The 24,177-nt window shown below is 40.4% G+C and overlaps 1 protein-coding gene across 8 annotated transcripts in view; it reads right to left on the bottom strand.

The window, feature by feature from the left end:
• The window catches only part of LOC146646754 (DNA (cytosine-5)-methyltransferase 3A-like), a 52,454-nt gene that overhangs the window by 5,769 nt on the left and 22,508 nt on the right, over window positions 1-24,177 (bottom strand). For 5 of the 8 annotated variants that reach the window (XM_085390767.1, XM_085390772.1, XM_085390769.1 and 2 more), the window contains 15 exons: window positions 16,533-16,907; window positions 15,786-15,944; window positions 15,426-15,533; window positions 14,649-14,805; window positions 14,340-14,486; window positions 13,636-13,680; window positions 12,411-12,490; window positions 12,148-12,260; window positions 5,328-5,511; window positions 5,143-5,227; window positions 4,716-4,861; window positions 4,210-4,300; window positions 3,898-4,046; window positions 3,323-3,423; window positions 675-744 (listed from right to left, as the gene is read on the bottom strand). In XM_085390767.1, the coding sequence (XP_085246893.1) occupies window positions 675-744; window positions 3,323-3,423; window positions 3,898-4,046; window positions 4,210-4,300; window positions 4,716-4,861; window positions 5,143-5,227; window positions 5,328-5,511; window positions 12,148-12,260; window positions 12,411-12,490; window positions 13,636-13,680; window positions 14,340-14,486; window positions 14,649-14,805; window positions 15,426-15,533; window positions 15,786-15,944; window positions 16,533-16,907 (2,010 nt within the window). The remainder of the gene's footprint in view (window positions 1-674; window positions 745-3,322; window positions 3,424-3,897; window positions 4,047-4,209; window positions 4,301-4,715; window positions 4,862-5,142; window positions 5,228-5,327; window positions 5,512-12,147; window positions 12,261-12,410; window positions 12,491-13,635; window positions 13,681-14,339; window positions 14,487-14,648; window positions 14,806-15,425; window positions 15,534-15,785; window positions 15,945-16,532; window positions 16,908-24,177) is intronic. The other 3 variants (XM_085390770.1, XM_085390771.1, XM_085390774.1) reach the window with 1 other exon arrangement.

Here is a 24,177-nt window from a genome sequence, read left to right as displayed (position 1 = left end):
GCCAGGCCAACTTCCGGGACGATGGTTCTGGCCCCTGTTTGTTTACTTACAGGGCAATGATGCAAGGGGAGCCGTGGTGGCATCGAGCAACGGACTCCAGTGCAGAATTCGAGCTGGGCAGGGATGTGATGGGACGAGAGGGGGATAGAAGGCTTCTCCTCGTCTTCCTGGGACGAGGCTGGTATGGACCCCGCTCTGGAAGAGCGATTTCTGCCCTGATTGTGAACACCTAACAAACATTCGTCCTTGGCTGTGGGACAGTTACATTGTGTGACGGGGTGGGATTTTAGAGCGCATAGAACATTGCGTTTTATAAGGTTTTTTTGATATTGGGTTTGTTTATTCCTGGGAATTTTAGTACCTCTACAACATTTTATTGCTTATGGCTTTTAGAATTGTTTGTCATTCTTGCTCCCTGGCCTGGAATAAACCCTTTCTGATCAGACCTGCTTCATCTTTGTGCCCTGGGTTTCTGACTCGCTTGCTCCCCCCTTGTATGTAAAGAACCATCCTCTAGTATGACATTCTGCCACACCAGCTTTAGTGTCTCTGATATTCTACTGTATTTAAATTGAATGAATCAGATTAACCAGAGAGATTACAGCTGCCAGACTGAGTTTTTGTGTGCACCGGTGAGCGAACATGATGTGTATTGAAAGACAAGCTGCAAGTACCTTGGCTGTCCTGCCATGTTCTAAACAGTCCTGGAGTTCCAGCCTATCAGTGCACATGGCAGTCAAAGGCCTGAAAGAGAGAATGAACAATTTACACTTTAACACGTTATTTAAATCTAACATGCATTTCATTTTTTTCCTGGTCCCTATATACACTTACAATAGTGGATGCTCACATTAAACTTGGACTAAGTTTCAAACAATTACATAACAGGTCAGGGTATGGTGACACAGTTGTCAGCACCGTCACCTCAAAGCAAGAAGGATGTGGGTTTGAGTTCACCAGCTGGGCGCCACGGACCTTTCTAGATGGACACGGGCTGTGGGAGGAACTGGTGATTCTAAATTGTTAATAGGTGTGAATGGTTGTCCGTGTCTCCGTGTTAGGATGGATGGAATGAGTGCAGGTACAAATAACCCTGGTGAGTTCAAATCTTTGTGGACAAAACGTAACAGTCAAAAACAGTCAATTTTCTCATTACTAGGTGTGCAATAAAGCTCATGCTACATTCCTCTGATTACTCTACCTTTTTCTAAGCCCTCCCCTACAACCTTGCATTTAATGCCACATTGCTACGAACTCTGAGTAACTGTCTTGAGCAAAGTCTACAGAAATGCAGACTTGTGAAACTATGGATAATGTCTAGCAGAGAGCTCTTCATGCATTTCATAATGTCACAGTGGGATAGCCTAAGTCTCTGAGTCTGTAAATGTAGACATTGGGATTGAGCCAAGGGAGGAACGGGGCCCAGAAAAAGATAACAAATTATTATTTGAACTGTGAATCATGCAAAGCTACACTAATAGAGTCCAAGAATAAAAATATGGAGCTGGAGGTAGTAAAAGGTCCCATTTACAAATGTGAAAGTAGGGCATAATAGACTGAATTGGATCTGCTATACTACAAGTCTCTACTTCATCGGCCTTTATCTGCAATTTTAAACAAGAAAAAAAATCTCTGCCGGAAGTATGAAATTACTTCTAATCTAGCCACTGAAATCAGTTTCAGTCCATGCCATAATGGCACTTCATTTTGATTCAATGATTTTGGAGATAATCTAATCTAATTTGCTGTTCCATGCTTTGAATGCAGTATTAAGAAAACAGAAGATAATCTGCCAGGACAAGAATAGTTAAAAAAAAAGAAAAAAAAAAAAAGAAGCCAAATCAATTGGGTATGTATGACTCACTATCACTACCTTATCTATAGTCATAGTAAAAAAGACAGTATGATCCTTAAAATTCTGTTTTCCCATAAATAAACTAAAAATAAAAATAATCTGGTCTTTAGCAGGTCTTAAAATATGATACATAAAACCTCAAAGGGCCTACAAAACACGACGTACCACACTGTGTGACTATCTATTTAACAATCAAAAATCAGAAGCAGTGCGTGAGAAACTAAAGCCACACTTCTTCTTCCACACTGCTTCAACAGGAATTAAGAGAATAAGTAGCAGCCAGGTGCTGCTAATCAAGTTCACTCGATTCATTGATCATCAGCAAGCACGCGCCTCTAAAAAACAAAAGGTTTAGGCAGTTTGTTCATCAGGAACATTCACATGTGTGTTAACACAATGCCAAAGAGGAAAAACATCAGCAATTATTTTCAGCAGAGAAGCTGTTTCCAAATAGTCTGAGGTCTCTCATTCTGCAGTGAGAAATATTATTCACGATCAGAAAACATTCACGACAGCTGCCAATCTCAGCAGTGGCGGGCCATGCAATGCTCAGAGAAATGACAAAAAAACAAGAGCTACGTCTCAGCCTCAACAGGCCTTAATTAGATAGTTAAATTCTACAGTTCAAGACACACTGAACAAATGTGGCATACTTGGAAGGGTTGTCAGGAGACATCCTCTTCTCTCTAAAAATAATATGGCAGCATACTTAGATTTGCAAAGATGCATCTGAGCAAACCACAAGACTTCTGGAACAATGTCCTTTGGACAGATGAGACCAAAGTAGACATGTGTGGCTATAATGCACAAAACCAAATACAGCACATCAGCACAAACACCTCATACTAACTGTCAGCATGGTGGTGGAGGGGTGATGGTTTGGGTTTGTTTTGCAGCCACAGGATCTTGGCATGTTGAAGTCATTGAGTCTTTGTATACCAAAGATTTCTAAAGCAAAATGTGAGGCCATCTGTTTGACAACTGAAACTTGCCAAAATGATGTCATGCAACACGATAATAATCCCAAGTACAGCAGCAAATCTAAAACAGAATAACTAAAAAAGGAAATAGCGGAAATGCTATACCACATAAATTTACCATATAAATGCCTGCAAATCTCAATGAACTGGAGGAAGTTCCTCCACAGCAACATGAGAGACGAATAAAGTCATGCAGAAAACAAAACACTTTAAATTATGGCACCTAAAAGTTATAATGAAACACAGGGTGTGATTAGTTTTTCACACACCACTTTTTCTTTTGGGCTTACTTTTCTAAAAACAAGTAATAACATAGTGTAACATGTTCTGTGTTGTTGTTCATTTTTAGTTTGTTTTTGCATTATTTTAAGACTTGATACGGACTAAAGAATTTAGGTTGTACTTTGTTGTAACATGACCATATAATTTGACATAAGCAGTCCCTTTATAGTGTTACTTTTTTGTTAAATACTACTTCTTTTCTCACCATTCATACACCAACCTGTTCATGCCAGGAAGGTTACCCCAGAAGTAACGGGCACGGTGGGCAGCTGACACTTCCTTGGCATCGATCATCACTGGGTTACACTGAAAACAGAGACGAGGAAGAACAAGCACCAATCAGGAAGCAACAAAGGTAAAAAGCTTGTGATTGCATACAGAATAATACAAGTGTAATCACACAACAACAACAATTTTATTATATAGCACAATGTTAATATAACAGAAAAGAGTCAAAATTAAACTTCAAAATTGTCAGTTTCCTCAGTGGACAGTCATTTAAAAAAAAGAGAGTATTCTAACAGCTAATGAGGGCTTCACCTAACAGATAACCAGAAACACCATCTAGGAGTAGATTGCAGCGCATTAAAGATGGCATATTAAACTGTTGAATGAAGATCAAGACGTCAGAGCTCCGTTCTCATAATTTTTGCCTAAAGATAATGAATTATTGCCACAAGGGGGCATTCAAAGCCCAACAATACCCACTTCACCAACGGCACATCATACATCTACCGCCTACAGCAGGTAGAGATTATAAGTATCAGTAAAGAAATTAACCTCTAAAAAGCGAGATATGTCCCTCTTGTCACTGACGCCCATAGCAACCACATTTTCAAAGAGCCAGAAGAAAGGCCTGTCTTCCCCCTGCTTCGGCCGAGCCTCATGGAGCAGTCGGTAAAACTCAAAGAACAGGCGTCCGGTGCCCTCTGTGAGACAGAAAGAGGTATTAAACCAGGTGCTGAAGCAAAGCAAAAGACATAAACTCCTTATATTCTAGTGATTTATTTAGGCCAGTGACTTTATATATGAATGAATTTCCCAACTAATACATTAGCAAAGCAAAAAAGCAGTGGACTCATTTAAACTTACCATACAGACCCTTCCTTGCAGGATTGACTATTGAGAGGTCATTGCATGGGCTTCCACCTATAACTAGATCAAAAGGACCCCACTCGTTTATCTGTATAGAGAAAAGAATCAGAGTCAGGATTAGGGTTATGAACTGAACCAGCAATGTACTCCTAGTGAGTAGTAAATACTAATAAAACTAGCTATACAGATGCTAGAGTTTGAATGTTTTATAATGTCTTTATTGTCTTTTACTCTCCACTCTTGGCTTTTAATATGACAAGGTAAAGTGTCAAAGAAAAGCATGGTCTCACTGTCGGTCATTTGTACATCTGGTAAACAACCATACTGTTAAGCCTTAAAAATATCCACATTTTCTGTTTAGAAGAGTCTGCATTTAATTTCTGGTTTTCCACAATAGAAAATGATATCCAATGCTACTTAGTACAAGCGAGTAATGATATATTTGTAAGTTTGTAGCCATTTGCAAGTTTGGTGTCTCTTTTTAGTAACTTATTCTCACTCACATGTTTGCGCGTGATGTTCCGCACGTCTCCAACGTACATGATGCGACCCTCATGCCGGACGATACCCACAGTGATGGAGTCTTCACACACTTCAGAAGCTATGTAGCGACCCACTTGGATGCCAAGTTCTTTGAGCACCAGCAGTCCTGTGCAGGGTGTAGTTAAAGATTTTTTTTTTAAAAAGAAAAGAAGGAGACAGTCTAAAAAAATCTGTCCACTTAAATGATCTGATCTGAAGAACTGGAGCTATCCCTAATAAATAAATCCTATGATGACTAACACAAATATAGCTAATAGCTATATAGCTAGTATAGCTAGTTATATATGGCATGTGTAGTGACTGAGACATGGCAATGTTCTGACTAATAAAGGAAGAAAGTAAATCCATCTAATTTTTTATAACACAAACTGGGGAAAATTTTCTAACCTGTGGCTATGCCATCAAATAGTGAAAGGACACGAATGGGCTTCCTCTTCTCCGCCATGACTGGGGCGTAAAGCTTTGGTGGATCCTGAAATTATTGGCAGAGGGGGCAACAGTGAGACACAAAGGAGACAGACTCCTCAGTCACATGGTGATTGAGATTTATGGCCTAGAGGTCAATTACTTACAAAATCTTGATCGTGATTATTTGCAAAGAAGTGCTGGAGACGGCTGGGCCAATCGCTACGACGCTCCAGCAGACCAAACACACCCTTCTGACCGCACATGTAGCAGTTCCATGGGTCTTCTTTGATGGCAGCGTGAGCGGCTCCTTGACCAACAAGAAGGTCCACGCACTCCACACAGAAGCACCTGCGCCAAGGACAAGGACATTTACTTCTAAAATGATAACTAACCCTACCTATTAAAAGCAGTCACAGTGTTAAGTACAGTAAGCGACTAAGTGACTAAATGTGGTAGACTGCATGTTTTCCATTAGAAGACCAAAATAAACTATTAACTGTTTAAAATGGTCTTGATCTGAGAATGAAAATGCAGGAAATGTAACGTGCAAGTAGGGTTGCCAACCGTCCCTTAAAAAACGGAATCGTCCCGTATTTAGAAACAAAAGTACACGTCCCGTATTGAGCTAATAAGGGACGCACTTTGTCCCGTAATACAGTGAGAATCAAAAGTAGTCTATAAATGTTAATGGAATTAACGCTTTGTTGGAAAACATAATTCCCAGCCCCTCTCCTGCTTTGTGACCAATGAGCTGACAGCACACTTATGACAATTCGAGTATGACAATTCAGATTACTGCTCATCTCATTGGTCGAGGAAAGGTCGCTTGCGGAGAAAATACCGGAAGACAACAGATGACCACAACAAGAAGCATGGCCAACAGGGAAACAAATGCCAACACTGCAGTGCAAGTCTCGGACGACAGTACACCTAAAGCTGGGCAAACACTGTGCGATTTTTTCAGTCACGTTATTCAGCTCCTGCTCAAACTGCACGATTGACTCGCAGGGGTTAGAAGTTCATAGGTCACGATGCAGGGTCTCACACTATACGACCCGATACTCTGATGCGACCTGAGTGCTCACACTGTGCCTCCATAAAATGAAGGTTATAACAGAAAATCTGTCGCTCGCTCTCCCTCTCTCTGTCTTTCACTCACACAGACACACCACCACCATCAACTTTGCTAAATTGCTAATGAAAAACATTGATCAGGCAGCTGTGATTGAGCAGCAATGTAAATCCAACTATTTTCACAGTTGTTGTGGTCATGATAATTTTGTGAGGCCACATCGAAAAGGCTCGGATGAGCTTTCCAAAGTTCTACAAGTTGTGCCTCCATCGCTTGTGTCCAGATCACACGCTGCACAGCTGTGCTGCTCCACCTTTTTCACCGACGTTTACGTGTTTGCGCGTGAGCAGTGGTCGTGAGGTGTTAATCGTGTCTCGTTACCCCACGTATACTACACGATGCACGATGAAGGCCAAAATCGGGCCGATCGCCAAAACGGTCGCACGACTCAAAAATCGGCTCAAAATGGGCCAAAAATCGCACAGTGTGAGCCCAGCATTAGAGCAGCAATGTTTGTTCGCTCAGAGAAAGAAAAAAAAAGGCTGCAAAAGTACAGGGAGGAATGGGAAAAGGAAAACACCTGGCTGGAAAAGTGCACGATAACACCTTTAAAGCGCACTGCACTGTGTGCCGGCGCACTTTTTCCATAGGCATGCTTCTAGTGGTGGGCACATGAAGAACAAGAGGGGCGTGAAAGCTCGGGGAACCCTTAACCAATTTCTTGTCCACCAGGCCACGGCAGAAGCAGATATGGTATGCAAACACTGGTTTGTTTTTTTTAAACCCTCTGGTTAAGGTTAATATGGGCATGTGCAGTGAATATCAGCGCTATGTGGCCAGAAGTGTGATAATATAATTTATTTTGTGTAATAAACTGCAAGGATAGATGATTACAACAAATAGATGACTAATACATAAAAGTAATACATAGATTAATAATGATGATGAGTTAAGATGCGTAATCATGGGAACAAGCAGGTTTACAAACAGAAGCAGCTGATTAGCATTAGAAAAGCTGAAATAATACCTCAACTGAAGCCAATTGTACTAAATGCACTATATGTGCACAGTTACAAGAATATTTTTCATTCTATTGCTTTCTATTAATTTATATAATTTTAAGTTAAGCAGGACAGAGTTCTTTTAAAGAAAGATTTACTTATATTCTCAAAAGTTAAGCATGACAGGCTTCTGTTTAAGAAAGAGACCTGTTTTATTGTGTTAATGTTGTCATTTTGAGCTAAAAATAAATGGCTAAATGATCATTTGTTTCCCATATGGTCATATCACAAAGAATATGCATCTGCTTAAATCAAATTCAAGTCAAATGGTTAAAAAATAATTTCACACACAAAAAAAAGAGCTACCACACTGGGAAGGGTGAAGACAACTGGGTTGCCCGGCCCTGGCCACGAGGTGTCCCTTATTTATTTTTCAGGGAGTTGGCAACCCTACGTGCAAGTGAAAAAACTTCTGCATCTTTGATGGGGTTTACCAAGGTTGTCTAAAAGGCCCCAAAGTTCATAGGATAACTATATTTGAATTCTTATACAGGTGTTTGTAAGTTTATATACAAGTTTATATGCTGTTCATTTAGCATTTAACCTTCTGTTAGTTTGAGCCAGCCCACCGTCTGGTGATGTCATATAGTTAGTAAGGTGGGCAGTTTTAGTGTCGGATGAGCAGTGTTGGTCAGGTGGGGGTGCACTGATTCCTGTGGGATATGATGTGTGCGTGAATGGTAAGTGATTATTAACCTGTGTTGCATTTTGCTTTATTTGTGTTGATACTGTGATATATTTACCATTTAGGAGCTAATGTAGTTCATAGTTGGAGCGGTATAGGCCACGCACGCAATGCGTGAGTTCACCCTCATTTCACATGCTAATTGATGTCAGTTACTTCATCCTGGTTTGGCTTTAGTTTGCCACATGTACGATCCTCAATATGTTTCTAACGTAATTCCTGTGTTATCAGAGCTTCCCTGTATGGTATATGTGGTGCTCGTGATTCTTTAATTTAGAATACGGAGTTTATAGCGGATAATTTGTTCAGAGTACCGCTTAAATGCCGAGCGTAGTTCGACCGGAAGTACCATGTTCCTACTTCCCCTTCGCAATAAAAGCATTACGGCGGATTATAACGGAGAAGCCTTTATTTTCTACAGTTACCGGAAGTAGTTCCTCTGTACTGACGTTAACTTAACCTCGCAGTAATGCTATTTAGCTGGCATAGTGTAAGCAGTAGAAGTGTACTACATTGCTCTGCTCATTTAAAGGATAGATTTATGTAGAGATACATCTTTTTGTGTTTAGCATTACTGCCTTACACTACTGTGCTCTTTTCTTTATGTATGGTTATGTTAACTATATTGTATTATGCATATATCTGGATATGTCACTTATCTCTTCACCTTATTTATCACTTATTTGTATTATGTACTTCTTTAGTAGAAAACCACACACACACACACACACACACACACACACACACACACACACACACACACACACACACACACACACACACACACACACACGATTACAGCCACAGGAATTGAGCTGTGAAGGAAATAAACTTCCTCAAACCAAACCTTAAGCTTTTTTTTCCATGCTCTGGGAGAATTGGTGAAGTGGTGTTCTGGCTGACACACCAGGGTGACCGTAGTGCTAAGGAGTGAATCAGTGCCATAACCGTGTCTATCCCTGATACCTCCACTACACAGGTTATTTGCATTTTTAGGAAAAATCGTTTAAAAAAAACCCTCAACAAATAAGTCTGTTAAGTCTTTCGTTTGTGCCAGTAGGACTGTAAGGAGAAATGTTTGGTCTAGCAGTAATGGTTTAACTAGAAGAGGAACAGGAAGTTGTGACTGAAAGAGCCCCACACACACAGAAGACAGAGTGGTACAATGCCTCTGTTGAAAATTTGATTGCCAGGGTAATTATTAGCCAACAGCAAAGCCAGATGCATCTGGCATAGTTTACTACCAGATTAGAAAGGAATACAGAGGATGGTCCATAAAAGATGAAATATCCAGTGAGCAGCAGTTCTCTGGGTAAAGATGCCTTGTTGATATCAGAGGTCAAAGGAGAACAGCCAGACTGCTTCACACTAATAGGAAACCAACTGTTACTCATATAACCACTTGTTACAACCAAGGTATGCCGAAGAGCATCTTTCAACATGCGACACTTGAAACCTTGAAGGTTAATGGGCTGGAGTGGTAGAAGACCACATCGCGTGCCACTTCTGTCAGCTAAGAACAGGAAAGTGACGCTCACCAAAATGGGAAACTAGATGACTGGAGAACTGTTGCCTGGTCTGATGAGTCTCAATTTCTTCTGCTACGTTCAGATGGTAAGGTCAGAATTTGGTCTTAACACTATAGCCAGTTTGATTACTCTTGCTGACCTCATCCACCCCCTTTATGATCACAGTGTACCCATCTTTTGATGTACCTTGATATAAAGAACAAATATTCTCAAAATTGCATCTTCAGCATCTTCACTGTATTCACATGGCCTCCAAAGTCACCAGCTATCAGTGTGTGTTTTATGACAGACAAATGTTGCCCTGGAGTCACCTGCTGTAATAAGAACAACCACAAAGGTGGTTTGAATACTTCATCAAGTAGGCAAGATACAAATCCAAATATTTACAGGCTGAGATCAAAAAGAAAATCAACCAATGAGTACCAAGGACTCGTATGAGGGGGTTTGCTGACCGTAATGATCGTAGGAGAACATCTGTGTCCTTCAAATAAAATTATACAATATGAACATGACCGACATGTCTCTCTTCTCTAAATCAGTTTATCAGTCATAGGCAGAGATGGGCAGTAACGCGTTACTTGTAATGTGTTACTGTAATCTGATTACTTTTTTCAGGTAACGAGTAAAGTAAGGGATTACTATTGCGAAAACGGTAATTAGATTACCGTTACTTTCCCGTAGGAACGCTGCGTTACTAAAACCGTGATTTTTTTGCCAGAATGTCTCATGACAGTGACGTAAGCAAGTGCGACGTTCGTGACAACAGCTGTGTGCAGATCAACAATGGATCATATATCGAATGCAGGAGAGAGTATGAGCGTGCAGCGTTTAAAGCGTGGAAGTACTGACCTTATTTTGAGTTTAATTCCATAAAAAGTGACAAAAACATTAGCGTCCGTTGTGCCTGGGAAGAAAACTTCTCTTTATAGCGAAAAAAGCCCCTAAACTTCCAAGCAAGCACCGAGTACGCTGAGAAACTCGCGGATTCTTCAACTGACCGCCGCGGCACACCTGCACCAGGGTAAACCTCCGCCTACGCTACTCCTGCTTTACAGGTGAAAATAGAGCAACAGGACCGCTAGTCTTTGATGTTAGTTATTTTCTGCTGTGTTTTACTTGCATCTATTTGAAAGACTGAGTGTAAACACAAAAAAAAAATATTTTATGTGCTGGAATGTGCAGAAAATAAGTTTAAATGTTAAGCAAATTTCTTCCAGTCAGAGACTGTTGCATATAATTAAATTTTTGCTTGATGCATAAAGTTAAAAGATTAAAACTGATAAAACAAGTTAAAAACAAGAGACTTTTCCATTTGATTACATTTTGTATGATGGATTATGCAGAAAAAGTAGAAATGGGCTGAAAGATCTATCACTTTATCACCTATTCAGGTTGTAAATCGTGTTTTTAAAAAGTAACTAAGTAACTAAGTAATTAATTACTTTTGAAAAAGTAATCAGTAAAGTAACGGGATTACTTTTTGGGGGAAGTAATCGGTAATTAGTTACTGATTACTTTTTTCAAGTAACTTGACCAACACTGGTCATAGGTCAAGCACAGTTTCATTATCACTCTTTGTTTTGTATTTAAAAGGTGTAGATAAAAAGGTTTTTAATGGGGTTTGTGGGTTTTGAGAAGCAGCAAGTTATCGTTAACACTGTCATCCAAATGTCAAACGCCACCATCCAAAAATAGCATTGTTTGTGATCAGTCCAGCATGCCTCTGACAAAGCTCAATCTGTTCTCAATGGTATTTTTCTAGACTTCAATCTAACTGTGTGAGAACACCAGTCTGTTTCTTTATGTTTAACAATGCTCTATTCAACAGAAATACAGTGCAACCACACTTTATAAAATATTTGCTATCAGCAAGTTCTCCACTGGGCTGCCACGATGTTGCCTTACATCACTGCTACGAGATTAGTGACCCATCACAAAGCCTTTATTGTGCATCCAATATGAGCAGTGAACGCACAATCCTGCTATCTGTGCTGGAAAAACAACTGTAAATTTAGAGGCAAGTACTGTCCTATTCAAAAATGAAAAATATTGCTGTTATTTGCTACACAGCTTCACAATGTTCTTTATTAAGCAATAATTTTATGAGTATTTTTTATGACAAAGAGATTTGAGAACAAGTCAATTGGCTGATTATCCTGTAATAAAGGTGTGAAGAAAGCATATGAGAATTTTGCAAAGATTGCAAGTTTTTTTTAAAGACCCTTTCATACTCTACTAACAGTAGATTTAGGTTATGGAAGGTCAGTTTATTTTTAGTTTCTTGTTCTTAGCTCACAGGAGTGCCACTTGGTGTGGTCTTCTGCTGCTGTAGGCTTCTAATGCTTCAAGGTTTGACGTGTTGCAAATTTAGAGATGCTCTTCTACATACTTCGGTTGTAATGAGCAGTTATTTCAGTTACTGTTGCCTTTCTGTCAACTTTGCACCAAGAAAATCCCTCATAGCTATGGTTTTAAAAATCCAACTGTTGTCTTGACCACTTAGCATATCAAAACTATAAAAAAGGCTGTGCTCAGGTCAGGTAATGTGTAGCTGTATATGTAGACTAAATCTAGTTCTACCAGACTCCATGCACATCCATGTAATTGCAACACAGGCTCTCATGGTAGAAACCTTACCGACAACAATTGTTGTTCCCACACATGAGCACCTCTCGTCCCCCGCAGCAGATAGTGCAGTATGACTGGTAGCCGTCGTCGTCGTATTGATAAGCACATTCTAGGAAGCAGTTCTGCAAAAAATATCCAAAATATACTCTAAGACACGGGGTCACATCAGTTGCTGCTTAAAATATGTGTTGTTTATTAGGAGCTTTGAAATTTGCTGTGACTTTTAATAACACCCTAGTTGAGTCCAAGTCTAAGCCTTTATCGCAGCTTACCTTGCAACTCTGACACATTCCTCCAGCAAAAAGAGGGTGCTCAAGGCTAACATTCAGACTTCCACAGGAGATACAGATGTCTGCAGTAAGAGAAACACCATGTTAGTATTTAACAGGCAGAGCTCTGAGAGGAGTGAGCACCCAGAACTCACACCTCTGTGAAACAATTTGAATATCTATGAGATACAGTTGTGGTCAGAAGTTTCCATACGCTCATCATGGGACACGAAGGGTAATTTGTACTTTTAATGATTTCCTGTTATTTTTCCAGAGTGGGATGATTGTACAGCATACATCTTTGCACTAGTTTTAATTTATTTTGGATTTTCTCTTATCTAAACATGGTCAGAAGTATAAATCTTTGAATAACTGGTGCTGAAGGTTCTGCAATGTCTTTTAACTTGACAAGGCCTGTTAGCTTCTCATTAGTGATCATGACTGGTAGTTTCTCTTTGCCAGCATTACAGAGGATAGGCAACAACACCAAGAAGCATGCTTAGAGTAGTAAGGGTGAGTGTTTCAACCTAGAAACACTTCGTTATCCAGCTGTCAGGTAATTGTCAAGCATGGTGGTAGCATCACCCAATCCTTTAACTTCACCTCAAATCAACAGCTGGTTGAAACTTTGATATAATTGGATGTCCCAGCTGGGCAACGATCCCATATACACATCAAAACTGATTTTAAAATGAATAAAGCAGGCTAAAATTAAGCTTCTGGAATGGCCTTCCCAAGGCTTCAACCTGAACCTTATTGAAAATGTGTGTACTATGTACCAGAAAACCAACAAATTTAAATTAATTCTGTCAATACCACCTAGAAGACCAGTCAGATATACAGCCATAATTATTCCAGAAGCTTGCTGATGGCTCAGAAGGGTTGAGCTGCAACTTGCTAAGAGAGACTGAATGAAATGTATGTTTGAGCCCCAAATTATTATTCATGACCATAAGTGTGTGTAAACATTGACCACAACTGTAGGTCTAGATCTAGTTAGTTTAGCTATCAGGTTATGAGAAAACAAACAAAGCTGCTAATAAGGTAGATGAAATTACAGAAAACCCATTTCCTCCTTTTTACTCATTGTTATTTTGTGAACACAGATGCATGCATATAATCGGCTTTGCCCGTCAACAACAGGTACAAATAAGAGGTGTGTCGGTGCCTCCTGAGAGGCCCTTCGGTGTTGCTACAAGCAAGAGCACACAGAGAACATTTCACTTACCCTCTAAGCTGCGGCACTTTTGTCTCACTTCATAAACAAGTCGCTCTGACACAGAGAAATGAAGAATCTGTGTTAGTTCCTTCATTTTTTTTTAGAAGTAAATTCAAAAAAATATAGGAAAAAATAAATAAAACTAAAATTTAAGATGGTATCACGCAAATAAAACTTCTTCGCCAAACATGTCAGAAACCACTTAAAGTATCAGTCATCATGATAATCCCTGACAGCACAAATGCTTTCATGATATATAAAGAAATAATGTAACAAACAGATCATTTGATGGGTCAGTCAAAATACACATTTGGTTATGTTATTGTTGGAGTTTCCTCTGTTTTCCTTGTATTACTATGGGATCTTTATTTTACATTATAAAGCACCTTAAGGCAACTGTTGTTGTGATTTGACACTACATAAATAAAACTGAATTGAATTACACTTCTTTTCTTCTTTTGTCATTTGGAAGAGACGGAGGATGAGTAATACTTGTAATAAAGACAGGGCACTGTCTTTCTAGATAGCATCTATTTATTGTCTTTAGAGCAACCTGAATCTTTTTGCCTTCTCACGTCACTTGCTAATGGATCTCTTGTCCATACCTTACCTCCCAGACCACTATAGTGATGTAAAACACCGCCGCAACCTCCCCAAGGAGCTGGACACAGAGTTCATGACTCCAATATAACCCAATAAATGAGGCACGTTACCTCGTGTTCTCTCATCAATGATGTCCTTGACCTTAGGTTTCTCTGCTGTGCTTTTGCGAGGCTTTTTGGCTGGAGGAGGTGTATAGGCTGCTGCTTCTGGCTCTACCCATATTTCAGGATAAACTTCTTTGTATGGGTTACGCTCCTCTGGGGTGCACAACAGAAGCAAAAAATTAATATTGCACCAAATGTTACGGATGTTTTTAATTACCAAGTGTATAGAATACATCTGCTATGCCATTATATATAGCAATTTTTAACTCTTCCAGATGGGTCATAAATAGGGTTAAAATAGTGATGTCATCTTACCTTCTGGTGGCTCCAAGCCTTTGGGTCCAGTGGGCTGAAATCCTGTCATAGCCCACTCAATCATCTGCTTGTTTAACATTTCCACGGATTTTGAGGTCTCTGTCTCATCACTGTCAGGGCAGGCCATGAAGGCCTTTCCTGCCCGGCTGCTAGCCACCTACAAACACATTCAAAACGTTTTTCACCAAAAATGTATTCTTATTCTATGATATTTACAGTAAAGATCCTTTAGTCCCATTCAGTTTAATACTATGCCTAAAATGGGTGGATAATTTGAGAGGGCTCTGCCTGCGGGGCGTCTTGGATAATTTTGCTCTTGAATTTCTCATTGAGAGCACTTATTTTGAAATTACTTCTTCGTTTTTTTTGCATTTGGCTCTCCAAATTATGGTAATTGCAGAAACGTTTCTGCAATTTTCATAAAGCTTCTTAAACACCCTCTTCCTGAGATGCTCAAAAAGACTGGGGAACATGGAATAAAGTTACTTCTTATTCTATATCTGCAAAAAGACACAAAGACACAAACAAGATGTGCCATGTTAATATTCGTGGCCTTTCTAAAGAACCATTGCAGCTGCTTCAACCCTACTTCAAGTCTTTATGCTATGCCAAGCTAAGTGTCAGTAGGCTTTGGTTTAATGCCACAGCAGATATTGAAGTCTTTACATGAAAGATTGAAAACATGTAAAAAATATGAATGTCAGATACATTCGCTTTGTAAGTTTAAAGGTTTAACTACAACGAAAGCTGTGCCCTAAAATCTTCTCCCATGCTCACCTGTAAGACTTCGTAGATGGCTTTCCTGTACATGGGCTGCTTGTTGTAAGTTGGTTGGTGAAAGGCATTGTTAAAGGAACTTAAAGGCAATAGTTTCTCTACACAAACCTGTGAAAATACACATAAAAATAAACGATTGTTTACACCGCATGTTTAAAGGAATCGTGTTGAGGTAAAAAAAAAACTTTCCAGACATTGAGTTTTCTGTTTATATTCTAAAGGATCATCTGGCTGAGTAAATAAAACCAATAAGCTCATTATAAAGTCTGTGGCTGTCACTATAAACAGACGTCTGTTTTGCTTGAAGAAGAAAAAAAAAAAGACCTAACAGCAATATTAATGTTGGCTCTAAAGACTCACCACTGAGAATTTTCCATCTCCAAACCACATGACCCATCTGGTTCCCTCAGCAGCTCTGCTACGTCCCGTCATCCACCAGGATACGATGCGGCCTGGCCACCAAGAGAATCCTCGGAGCTTCCCCCAAACCAGCTCGCCGATGCCAAAACCACGACCGTCCTGCAGCCAAAAGAAAAGACAAATCATCCCCTCTGCTATGACTTGTGGGCAGAGTTGTGAAACCTTTTTTCAACAGCCTGTCTAGGGATATTTTTTACTTTTTGGATGGTTAGATCGCTTAGATAAAAACGTTTATATGAAAATGGTGACCGTAGCAACATCACAAATCACCTTTTTTTTCTGAGAAAGCTAAACTCACTTTCCCATAAAATTAACAATGCTAGGGATTTTTATGTGGGAGAAAACTATGAAAAAAGTACAGCTTATGAAAATAGGTTGAATAATTGCCGAATTAAGTAATTGATTTACACATATCTACTCCAAATAACCGTTAAATTAGTGCATATTTAAAAACCTGTCATTTATTTGAATGCTTCGTTTGCCCTTTAAAGTTTGCAGATGTCACAATCAGAATTCTTAACAATCCCAGAAGAAATTATGTAAATATCTGAAATGAATACATTCCCAGAACGTGACCGGCTACCTTGCATGATAAAGATGAACCCTCACCGTCAACTGGATCCTTTATCCAGTACAGACTAGCTTACAACCAGACACGAGTCAGTGGGAAACCCAAAATGATCTTACCTCATACTCAGACTCAGTGTCTGGAGTCTTGGGGGATGTCTTGTCTTCTCCTTCGATGGCGACAGGCTCTGGGGTCGTGGCCACAGTGGGGGAAGCTGGGTCAGTAGGCTGTTGCTGCTGTTGCTGCTGCTGAGGTGGCTGCTGATGTTGCAGTTGTTGCTGTTGCTGTGGCAGCACCAGCGGTGATTGCTGTTGATACTGAGGCTGTGACTGAGACTTAGTGTGTGGCTGCGGCTGCAGCTGCTGCTGCAGCTGCTGCTTTGAAGGCTGTGGGTGTTTGATTATTGAGACCTCTTCATTCCGGGTCTCTGTTTCATTATCCTCGTGATCCTTCATCGCGTTCATTGCTGACATTTGTTTGGCCTTTTTCTCTGCCTGAAACAAAGCCAAGTGATAACAGAGATGAGGACATGATGCGTGCAGTCACTGAGTTTAAGTAAGTTTAAGCTAGATATCAAGATATCAGGAATTTACACTATTAGAGGATTTAAAAAAATATAATTTACAAAAAATATGTATAAATGTGACCAAATCAGACATAGCTGTTTGTATATTAATACAAACAGCTGAAGAATAACTGTGAAAAAAGAAGAAAAAGAAGCCACTTGTGATGAAGCTAACCAGTAAGAGCACAAAGCTGCACTTTCTGGATTGGCCATTTGAGGCTGGCTCCAACAGCAACTCAATAACCATACCCTCCCATGTTAAAACATGGTTTTGGTATTTATAGAAAAATTACTGCCCTCACACCAGCTGTGCAGGATCTGATTTGTTAACACCTCCGTTTTAAATATTATTAAGCCTTAAAATTACAGGTGGACGGAGCTGTAACAGCTAGCTATGTTCCAGACTTCATCTGCATCTCTCATTTTGTGTCTTTTCATGCAACTGTGTAGGGGTGGGCGGTATAAACGGTATATGGTAGAAACGATATAAATTTGGCCAGCAGTAGATTTTTACTATACCGCTCTACCGCAATAGCACATGTTGATGGTGTCATTATCAAGCTGCGCCTGGTTGCAGCGGCTGCAAACAACATCATCTAACATTGGGTAGGATGTTTTTTCGGGTAGGATGGATTCCCAGAACACCGGGCGACAGTAATAGCAAAGAGACAAAGCACTTCTGGAATATGAGGAAAGTCAAAAACTGCGCTTCCTCCACTTCCCTACCATTGATTCATTAATGCCGAATTCCCTCGCAGCTGCTCTATTCCCATGTTGTTGCTGTATATTAATGACTAACCTCGTATTGTGGATGGATTATCTTAGTTGTTCTCCTGACTGAAGTTTGGTCCGTTTATAGCATCCTGCTATGCAATTGCATTTGTCCCTAACCAGCAGAACCCTCACGTTAACTTTTATCGAGTGGAAAAAAGTTAACGTTCATCCTTCAGCTTCACTGTGCTAATGTTATGCTAACATAGCTGTTTTGCTAGCAATCACGTAGGACATTATTATATACCAGCTAGTCCAACTTCAGTAACCCTACAAACGTCACTGCTTAGTTTTCTGTCCTCATTTATGTTGGAAGTGATAGCAGAGCTGTACGTTTGAATTTCTTCAGATATCTCTCAGTCAGAACATGGCATGTCATGTTTAGGTGGAAACCAGCGAGCTAACTTCCTGCTAACTTCTAACTCCGTTGAATTTAATAAATTCTGTTTTCATGGATGCCTGGATGTTAAACTTAATTGTTACAACTGGTAAAGCAGCAACGCTGATCATTTTATTAAAGATGAAATAATTTAGACAGTTTTTAACTGTCAGTAATGCCGCAGTGTTCCTTTGACTTTGGGACCTGAAGCAGATGGAGTTTTGGACCCAGATTACCAGGCTCCTGACTACGGTAGCCGTAATGCTCCGAGGCGGTGTGGCTTCATAGCTTACCAAAGTCGTACTAAAGCATTTTTGACAGATTTTTGAGCGCCGTGTACCACATAAAATCTGTTTGAGGTCAGTAAGCACAACCAGAATTCATACATAAGGCACACTGTCGATTTTTGAGAAAATTAAAGGATTTTAAGTGTGCCTTATACTTTGTAAAATACGTTATACAGAAGAAAAGAATATATCGCAATATATATCGTTACCGCACATGCTTCAAATTATACCATGATATGGATTTTAGGCCATATCTCCCAGCCCTACAACTGTGTGACAAATACTGACTTGCTGTGCAAATAATTGTACCTTTTCAAAAATTCTGAGCACCAGTTTTGGTGAGTGATACTTTGTTTATATGTTACTTGGCGCTAATTAGCAGCTGTCTTTTTCAGCATGGTAGCACTAGCTAATAACTTAACTAATACCCCACCAACTTGTCAAGATATGTAATGAAGCACAGGAAACCCAGGTACTTGCAAAAAAAAAAAAAAAAAATCAGCCAAGCAATGATGAAACATCAAGATTTCAAATATTTGCTGTCTTAACTTCATTTACTACAATATTTCTCAAAACGCTGTGAAAAATCTAGCTTATTTGAACCAAATCCTCATATAACATACCTCTTGGCTATCAGAGCAGAAACCCCCACGCTTTGCAGCTAAACATGGGTGTGCGACCCTTTAGCCTGATAACACTGTGTGGTTTGTGTTTGATGGACAACCTACTGAAGTGTTAAACTGAAGCTTAATCATTTACCAACGTCCTTTATGTGAGTATTTATCAATTTGCAACATTCTTAAACCACAAAAATAGGCACAGTTTGACATTTTCAAGTTAAAAAATTAATTGAAAATAAACAAAGGTAGATAAATGATGTGTAACCTGTGCCTCACTTCTAGGCTGAGCTACTGTAATTCGTTATAATCAGGTTGCTTTAAAAACTCCTTGAAGAGCCTTCAGTTGATCCTGAACGCTGCAAGGGATGGATCAGGTGACACTGAACCCTTCTTTAGTAATGCTGCAACAGGCTTAGGCTGCTAGGGGGGGCTTCCTGTTGCTCATTCAGTCTGTTTTCAGTACCTCTGTTAATACATCACTAAATCACATTTAATCTTTATTAATTATTAAATATCTCTCCCATCATGAATCTTTTGTCCTGTCTTCCTCCTGTCATGCCCAACCGGTCACAGCAGATGGCTGCCCCTTCCTGATCCTGCTTGTGGTAAAGGTTTCCTCATGTTAGAAGAGTGTATTTCCTTCCTACTGTCACAAAGTGCTTGCTTATAGGGGGTGGTGTGATGTTTCTTTTTGTTTTTTGTTGTTTTGTTTTTTTTTTGGGGGGGGGGGGGGGGTCTTACTAACCTCAAGGAAATATAAACGCAATATATCAAAGAAGTAAAAAAAAAATAAAAAAAAAATGTAAAACTGCCAAAATGTCTGTGAAGGTTCTCAGTCATCCAGGTCATCGTAGTCAAAGGAGCTTGCAAAGAAAAGCGTCTGGACTTCTTTAAGTTGCTTGAAGACGTTTCACCTCTCATCCGAGAAGCAGTAAAACTGCCAACAACTTCTATGGACACAGTTTTTTACTCACAAGGGTAACAATTTGTTACGCAGCCCAGTCTTCCATAAATCTGGTCATGCATGAAATGCTTCCCTCAGATATAGATATAGCTGTACAGAGGCTGACGGATTTGAAGCTATTTAGCTATAGAACATAAGAGGCACGCCTCATTTCTGCTGTGTAAATGCAGAATGGTAGCCTTTGCAAACGCGTCTTTATCTCTGCGTGTGAGACCTATTCATCAGCAGCACTGAATACAATAACTCTATAGTGTACAGACCTGCAGTGTATCGTTCACTTGGTTTGTGGTACCTGACACTGAACCGCTAGGTCGATCAGAGAGGACGAGACACAGCCGGGACTTAAGCCTCTCACAGCAAATCCCCAACAGCTGCACTCATTCTGATCTCTCTCTCTCTCTCTCTCTCTCTCTCTCTCTCTCTCTCTCTCTCTCTCTCTCTCTCAAACACACACCCAGTAGGGCTGTACTGCGAACACGTGCTAACTTTCTTCTTCCTTTCTTTCTTTTCCTTTGTCACACACAGAATATATGCAGTACCATATGTAAACACGTGCTGGTCATACTATAGGCTCCACGTGAGAGCAGTGCTGCACAGCTGTGCTTACTTTTGCTCAAGTGTTTCTCAGGTTCTCATATCTCACTCAGAGGCTCTGTGGGAAGAGGAGGAAAAAAAGTCAAACAGCAGAGAGGCTGAGAGAGAGTATAGCACAACGCTCCGTCCTCTCCCCCAGTGTGACTAGTAAACAATAGTGCCTTTAAGGGGAGGTAGTGCCGAGCATGGGGAGGGGTGTCGGCGCAGAAGAGTAGAAACATGTGCTCTTCAATCAAGAGGCTCTGCTGTGGTTTATAAATATCTGTACTGTATTGCGGGATGGATGGTTCAAAGCCCTCGGCCATATGTGTTAGGCCTCTTGGCTCCAGTACAAGAACACTGAAGTTAGTGTTCGAGAGCCCTGCGTGAATGTGCGGTTCCAGTTGGTAAAATACAAAAACTACCAAATGCCAGTTAAGCTGACATAGTTTGTGGTGGAATAATCCGTGTTGTTATGGGCAAGTGAGGAGGGCAGTCACTGGTGTAGCTGTGACGAAATGAGCTGACTTAAGACTAACTGGAAGGTTAGTTAGTCTTGGTTTAATGAATTAAACTGGCACAGTGAGTTTCTTCATATTTGTTGACTGGTAATTGCAGGTATACAGAGTTATCTGTAAAAGCCAATGAAGCACCTTTTTCCTGCATTCGTTTTTGTGTTTTTAGGACTCGGCTGTCTCCATGACTCCTTCTCCTCGGAGCCAATGAGAAAGTGACGCTGAAAATGCCAGTGGGGGGAGGAGAGAAAGTACAGTGGCTATAAGAACCAGATATTTGTCTTGCCCCCTTTTGGGGGCCTCACAGTGTGTGTGCAGCTCCACCAGCAAGACAGGCCCTCAGAGTCTAAAGGGGAAAATACGAAAGGAGGTAGCAGAGACACAATGCGGTCTTTATCACTTACACACGCCTGCCCGTCACTGACAGCTTAGAAATACCAGATACCAGAAATACCATATATCCGCTGTCACGCTGTGCTGAACAACAATACCAAAAATGACAGCAGACATACTGTAGTTGTAAAAACACTGCAAAATAAATGTGCTGAAAACAACTACACAATCCCCCTTCCCCCACCCTCCAAAAAACTATGTTAAATGTTCTAAAGTATCATGCAAGACTAAGCTTCCAGTGATCGTGGACTTTGTTATGAGCAGAGAGAAAACAGAAGCTCTGCAGGCCCCTGGCAGACTGTGGAGACATGTTGGGCGCACAATAAGGGATAATCAGACTTAGAGGATGTGCTGCATGATACCCTGAGGGCTCAAGGGGTGACAGAGTGCACTGCAACGGAGGAAGAAAAAAAAGAGAAGTGATATTGGTCTCTGGGGTGTGCAGATGATACTTTACTATCAAATCTGGCAGCACTTGTTAACAAAAAGGTCACTTTTACTGCATAGCTGCAGTCAGCAACTGTCTATTATATGGTTATTAACTTTACAAGTTATAGACGTCTCAGTATTTACGGGTCAAAGATTTAAAAGTGCAGTTGCTGAGATGAAACAACACTGTGCATGTTAAAAATAATATGATCCAGCTACAAAGAGAAAATCAAATCTGATTACAGAGAGAAGCGTGTTAAAACTTCAAGAAAAAATGCCATTTAGTCAAAACAATCAGGTATCCTAAACATTAGACGAAATGCACTGTCACAAAAATTACACTGAGCCTTTGAAACAACACAAAAGAGTGTGACCTTTGAATGCAGTAGTCTGTCATGCGCAACAGGCAGGGGAGGCACAGCGGGGACTCATTTGTGTGACTGTGTGATGGATAATGCAGTGAGATGTCTTTTCAGTGCAAAGACCTAAGCTTATCTGCTGAGCAGAACTGCAGCAAAATAATAAAAACTAAAGCCACAACAGGTGTAGTTAACTCCAAATGGAGAATAATCTGATCCTAAGCTTTGAAAAAGCTTTTAGCGTGGAAATACTTTGCAAAAATGCACAAATGTCAGGTTCAGCGGCTACTGCTTTCATTAGGCTGTTTTTAGCACTGATCCCTACAACATGAGTGTCCTCGGAAGAGGGGGTGCGGGGGGTCACATCGCCCAGAAAATACGTTTTAAAAAAGGCCATCTGTTTCTCATTGTATTACATCCCTTTAAGAGATAATTAGGAATTTTACAGAGCTACCCATGAATACATAAATCAACTTCTCCATTAATCCACAACTAGAGTTGTTAACAAAAAAAGCCACTTAAAATATTTCTAAGGGATTGAGTTTTTACAGTAATCTATGTTAGGAGTCAAACAGAACAAAGTGCACAAAGATAGGAAGAAAAGGGCTTCACTTCACACTTTTTCTAGGTGCATGTTATGTAAGGTGAAGGATACCGGCACTGAGGAAATAAAAAACAAACATTTTTTTCAAAAGTTAAATATACTTCACCTCTGAAAACAATGCTATTCTAACATTTCTAGCTGCTGCTCTGAAGCAGGAAATAGTTTGAGCAAGTATTCAACCCAGGGGAAAAAGTTTTTTTCATGCCAATCAACTTTTTCCCAAACACGGCTAAAGCTCCCTGCTCCCTCTTCCTTTTTAAAGAGACGTTTCCCTTTAAGCCGTGCAGAGCAGATGGTCCACAACAATTCTCGTGGAAATACCTGAAGTCAGCATATTCCCCTCGCTGTAAGCAGGCTAATCAGACATGCACACTATCCCCCTGTGTTATCAAACAAACAATGCAGTGCACATACCCATACACGCCAGCGTGCAACCCTCATAATCCAGTGTGGGGCTGAAGTTTTTTTTCCACCCCCACTCTTGGCGTAGGAGAGATCGCTTAAAAAAAGAAAGCATGAACATTTCTTTGTCTGGGAATTCAGGGTCAGGTGATTGCCGACAGGAACGCTGGTTGGCTAGAGAGGACTTGCAAAGTTTTGGCAAGGAGCCAAGAGGCTCTCTTGCAAGCAGGGTTGGAAATTTGCTGCAAACCTCATCTTCACCCTCATATCCATAGCACAGAGTTCATTTCCATAGCTGGGGGAGGGGTCCTTGGAAGAATGGAGCAGGGAAAAGGAGAGGGAGAGACCGAGAAGTCCACTGTAACACAGGGCAAATGAAACAAACAGGGATCCTGGAGAAAGTGCAAGACAGCCTTTCAACAACATATGGCCCCTGTTGCAGCAGAATGCAACAGCAAAGATCTTTGTAGCAAGAGCAGAACCAAAATTACGGGATATGAATCATATCAAGAAAGGGCTTTTATGTCAAAACAAATCACCCTTTTATGCAAATGAGTTCAAAGCTTGCAAAAAGCCAGATAAGAAAAGGATGGGGAAGGGGGGGGGGAGCAGGTACATTCAAAATTTGCATCTTGCAAATCCCCATAAATCCCTGTCTTGTACAGCTACTTCTTCAAGAGTATCCACCTCTGTTTGGAAAATGTGAACTACCCACTTTGTATTTTATGACATTTCACTCGTAGGACTAATTTGGCAATATTTTCTCTCTGGAGACACTTTTACGGTCCCGAGGAGAGCAGAGGGAGAAGCGAGCAGCAGAAGAAATGGAAGACTCCCCATTATGTAACAGATGAAGGTAGGTGCCATCACATTACTATGAGGATTAAGTAAGCAATGTGGAGA

The sequence above is a fragment of the Rhamphochromis longiceps genome, linkage group LG19 (genome assembly GCF_057381845.1).
Source record: "Rhamphochromis longiceps isolate RC_006_pf linkage group LG19, R_longiceps_female_GT1.1, whole genome shotgun sequence".
NCBI lineage: Eukaryota > Metazoa > Chordata > Actinopteri > Cichliformes > Cichlidae > Rhamphochromis > Rhamphochromis longiceps.
The sequence above is the reverse complement of the archived record's forward strand: the minus strand, read 5'-3'. Positions and strand labels throughout refer to the sequence as shown.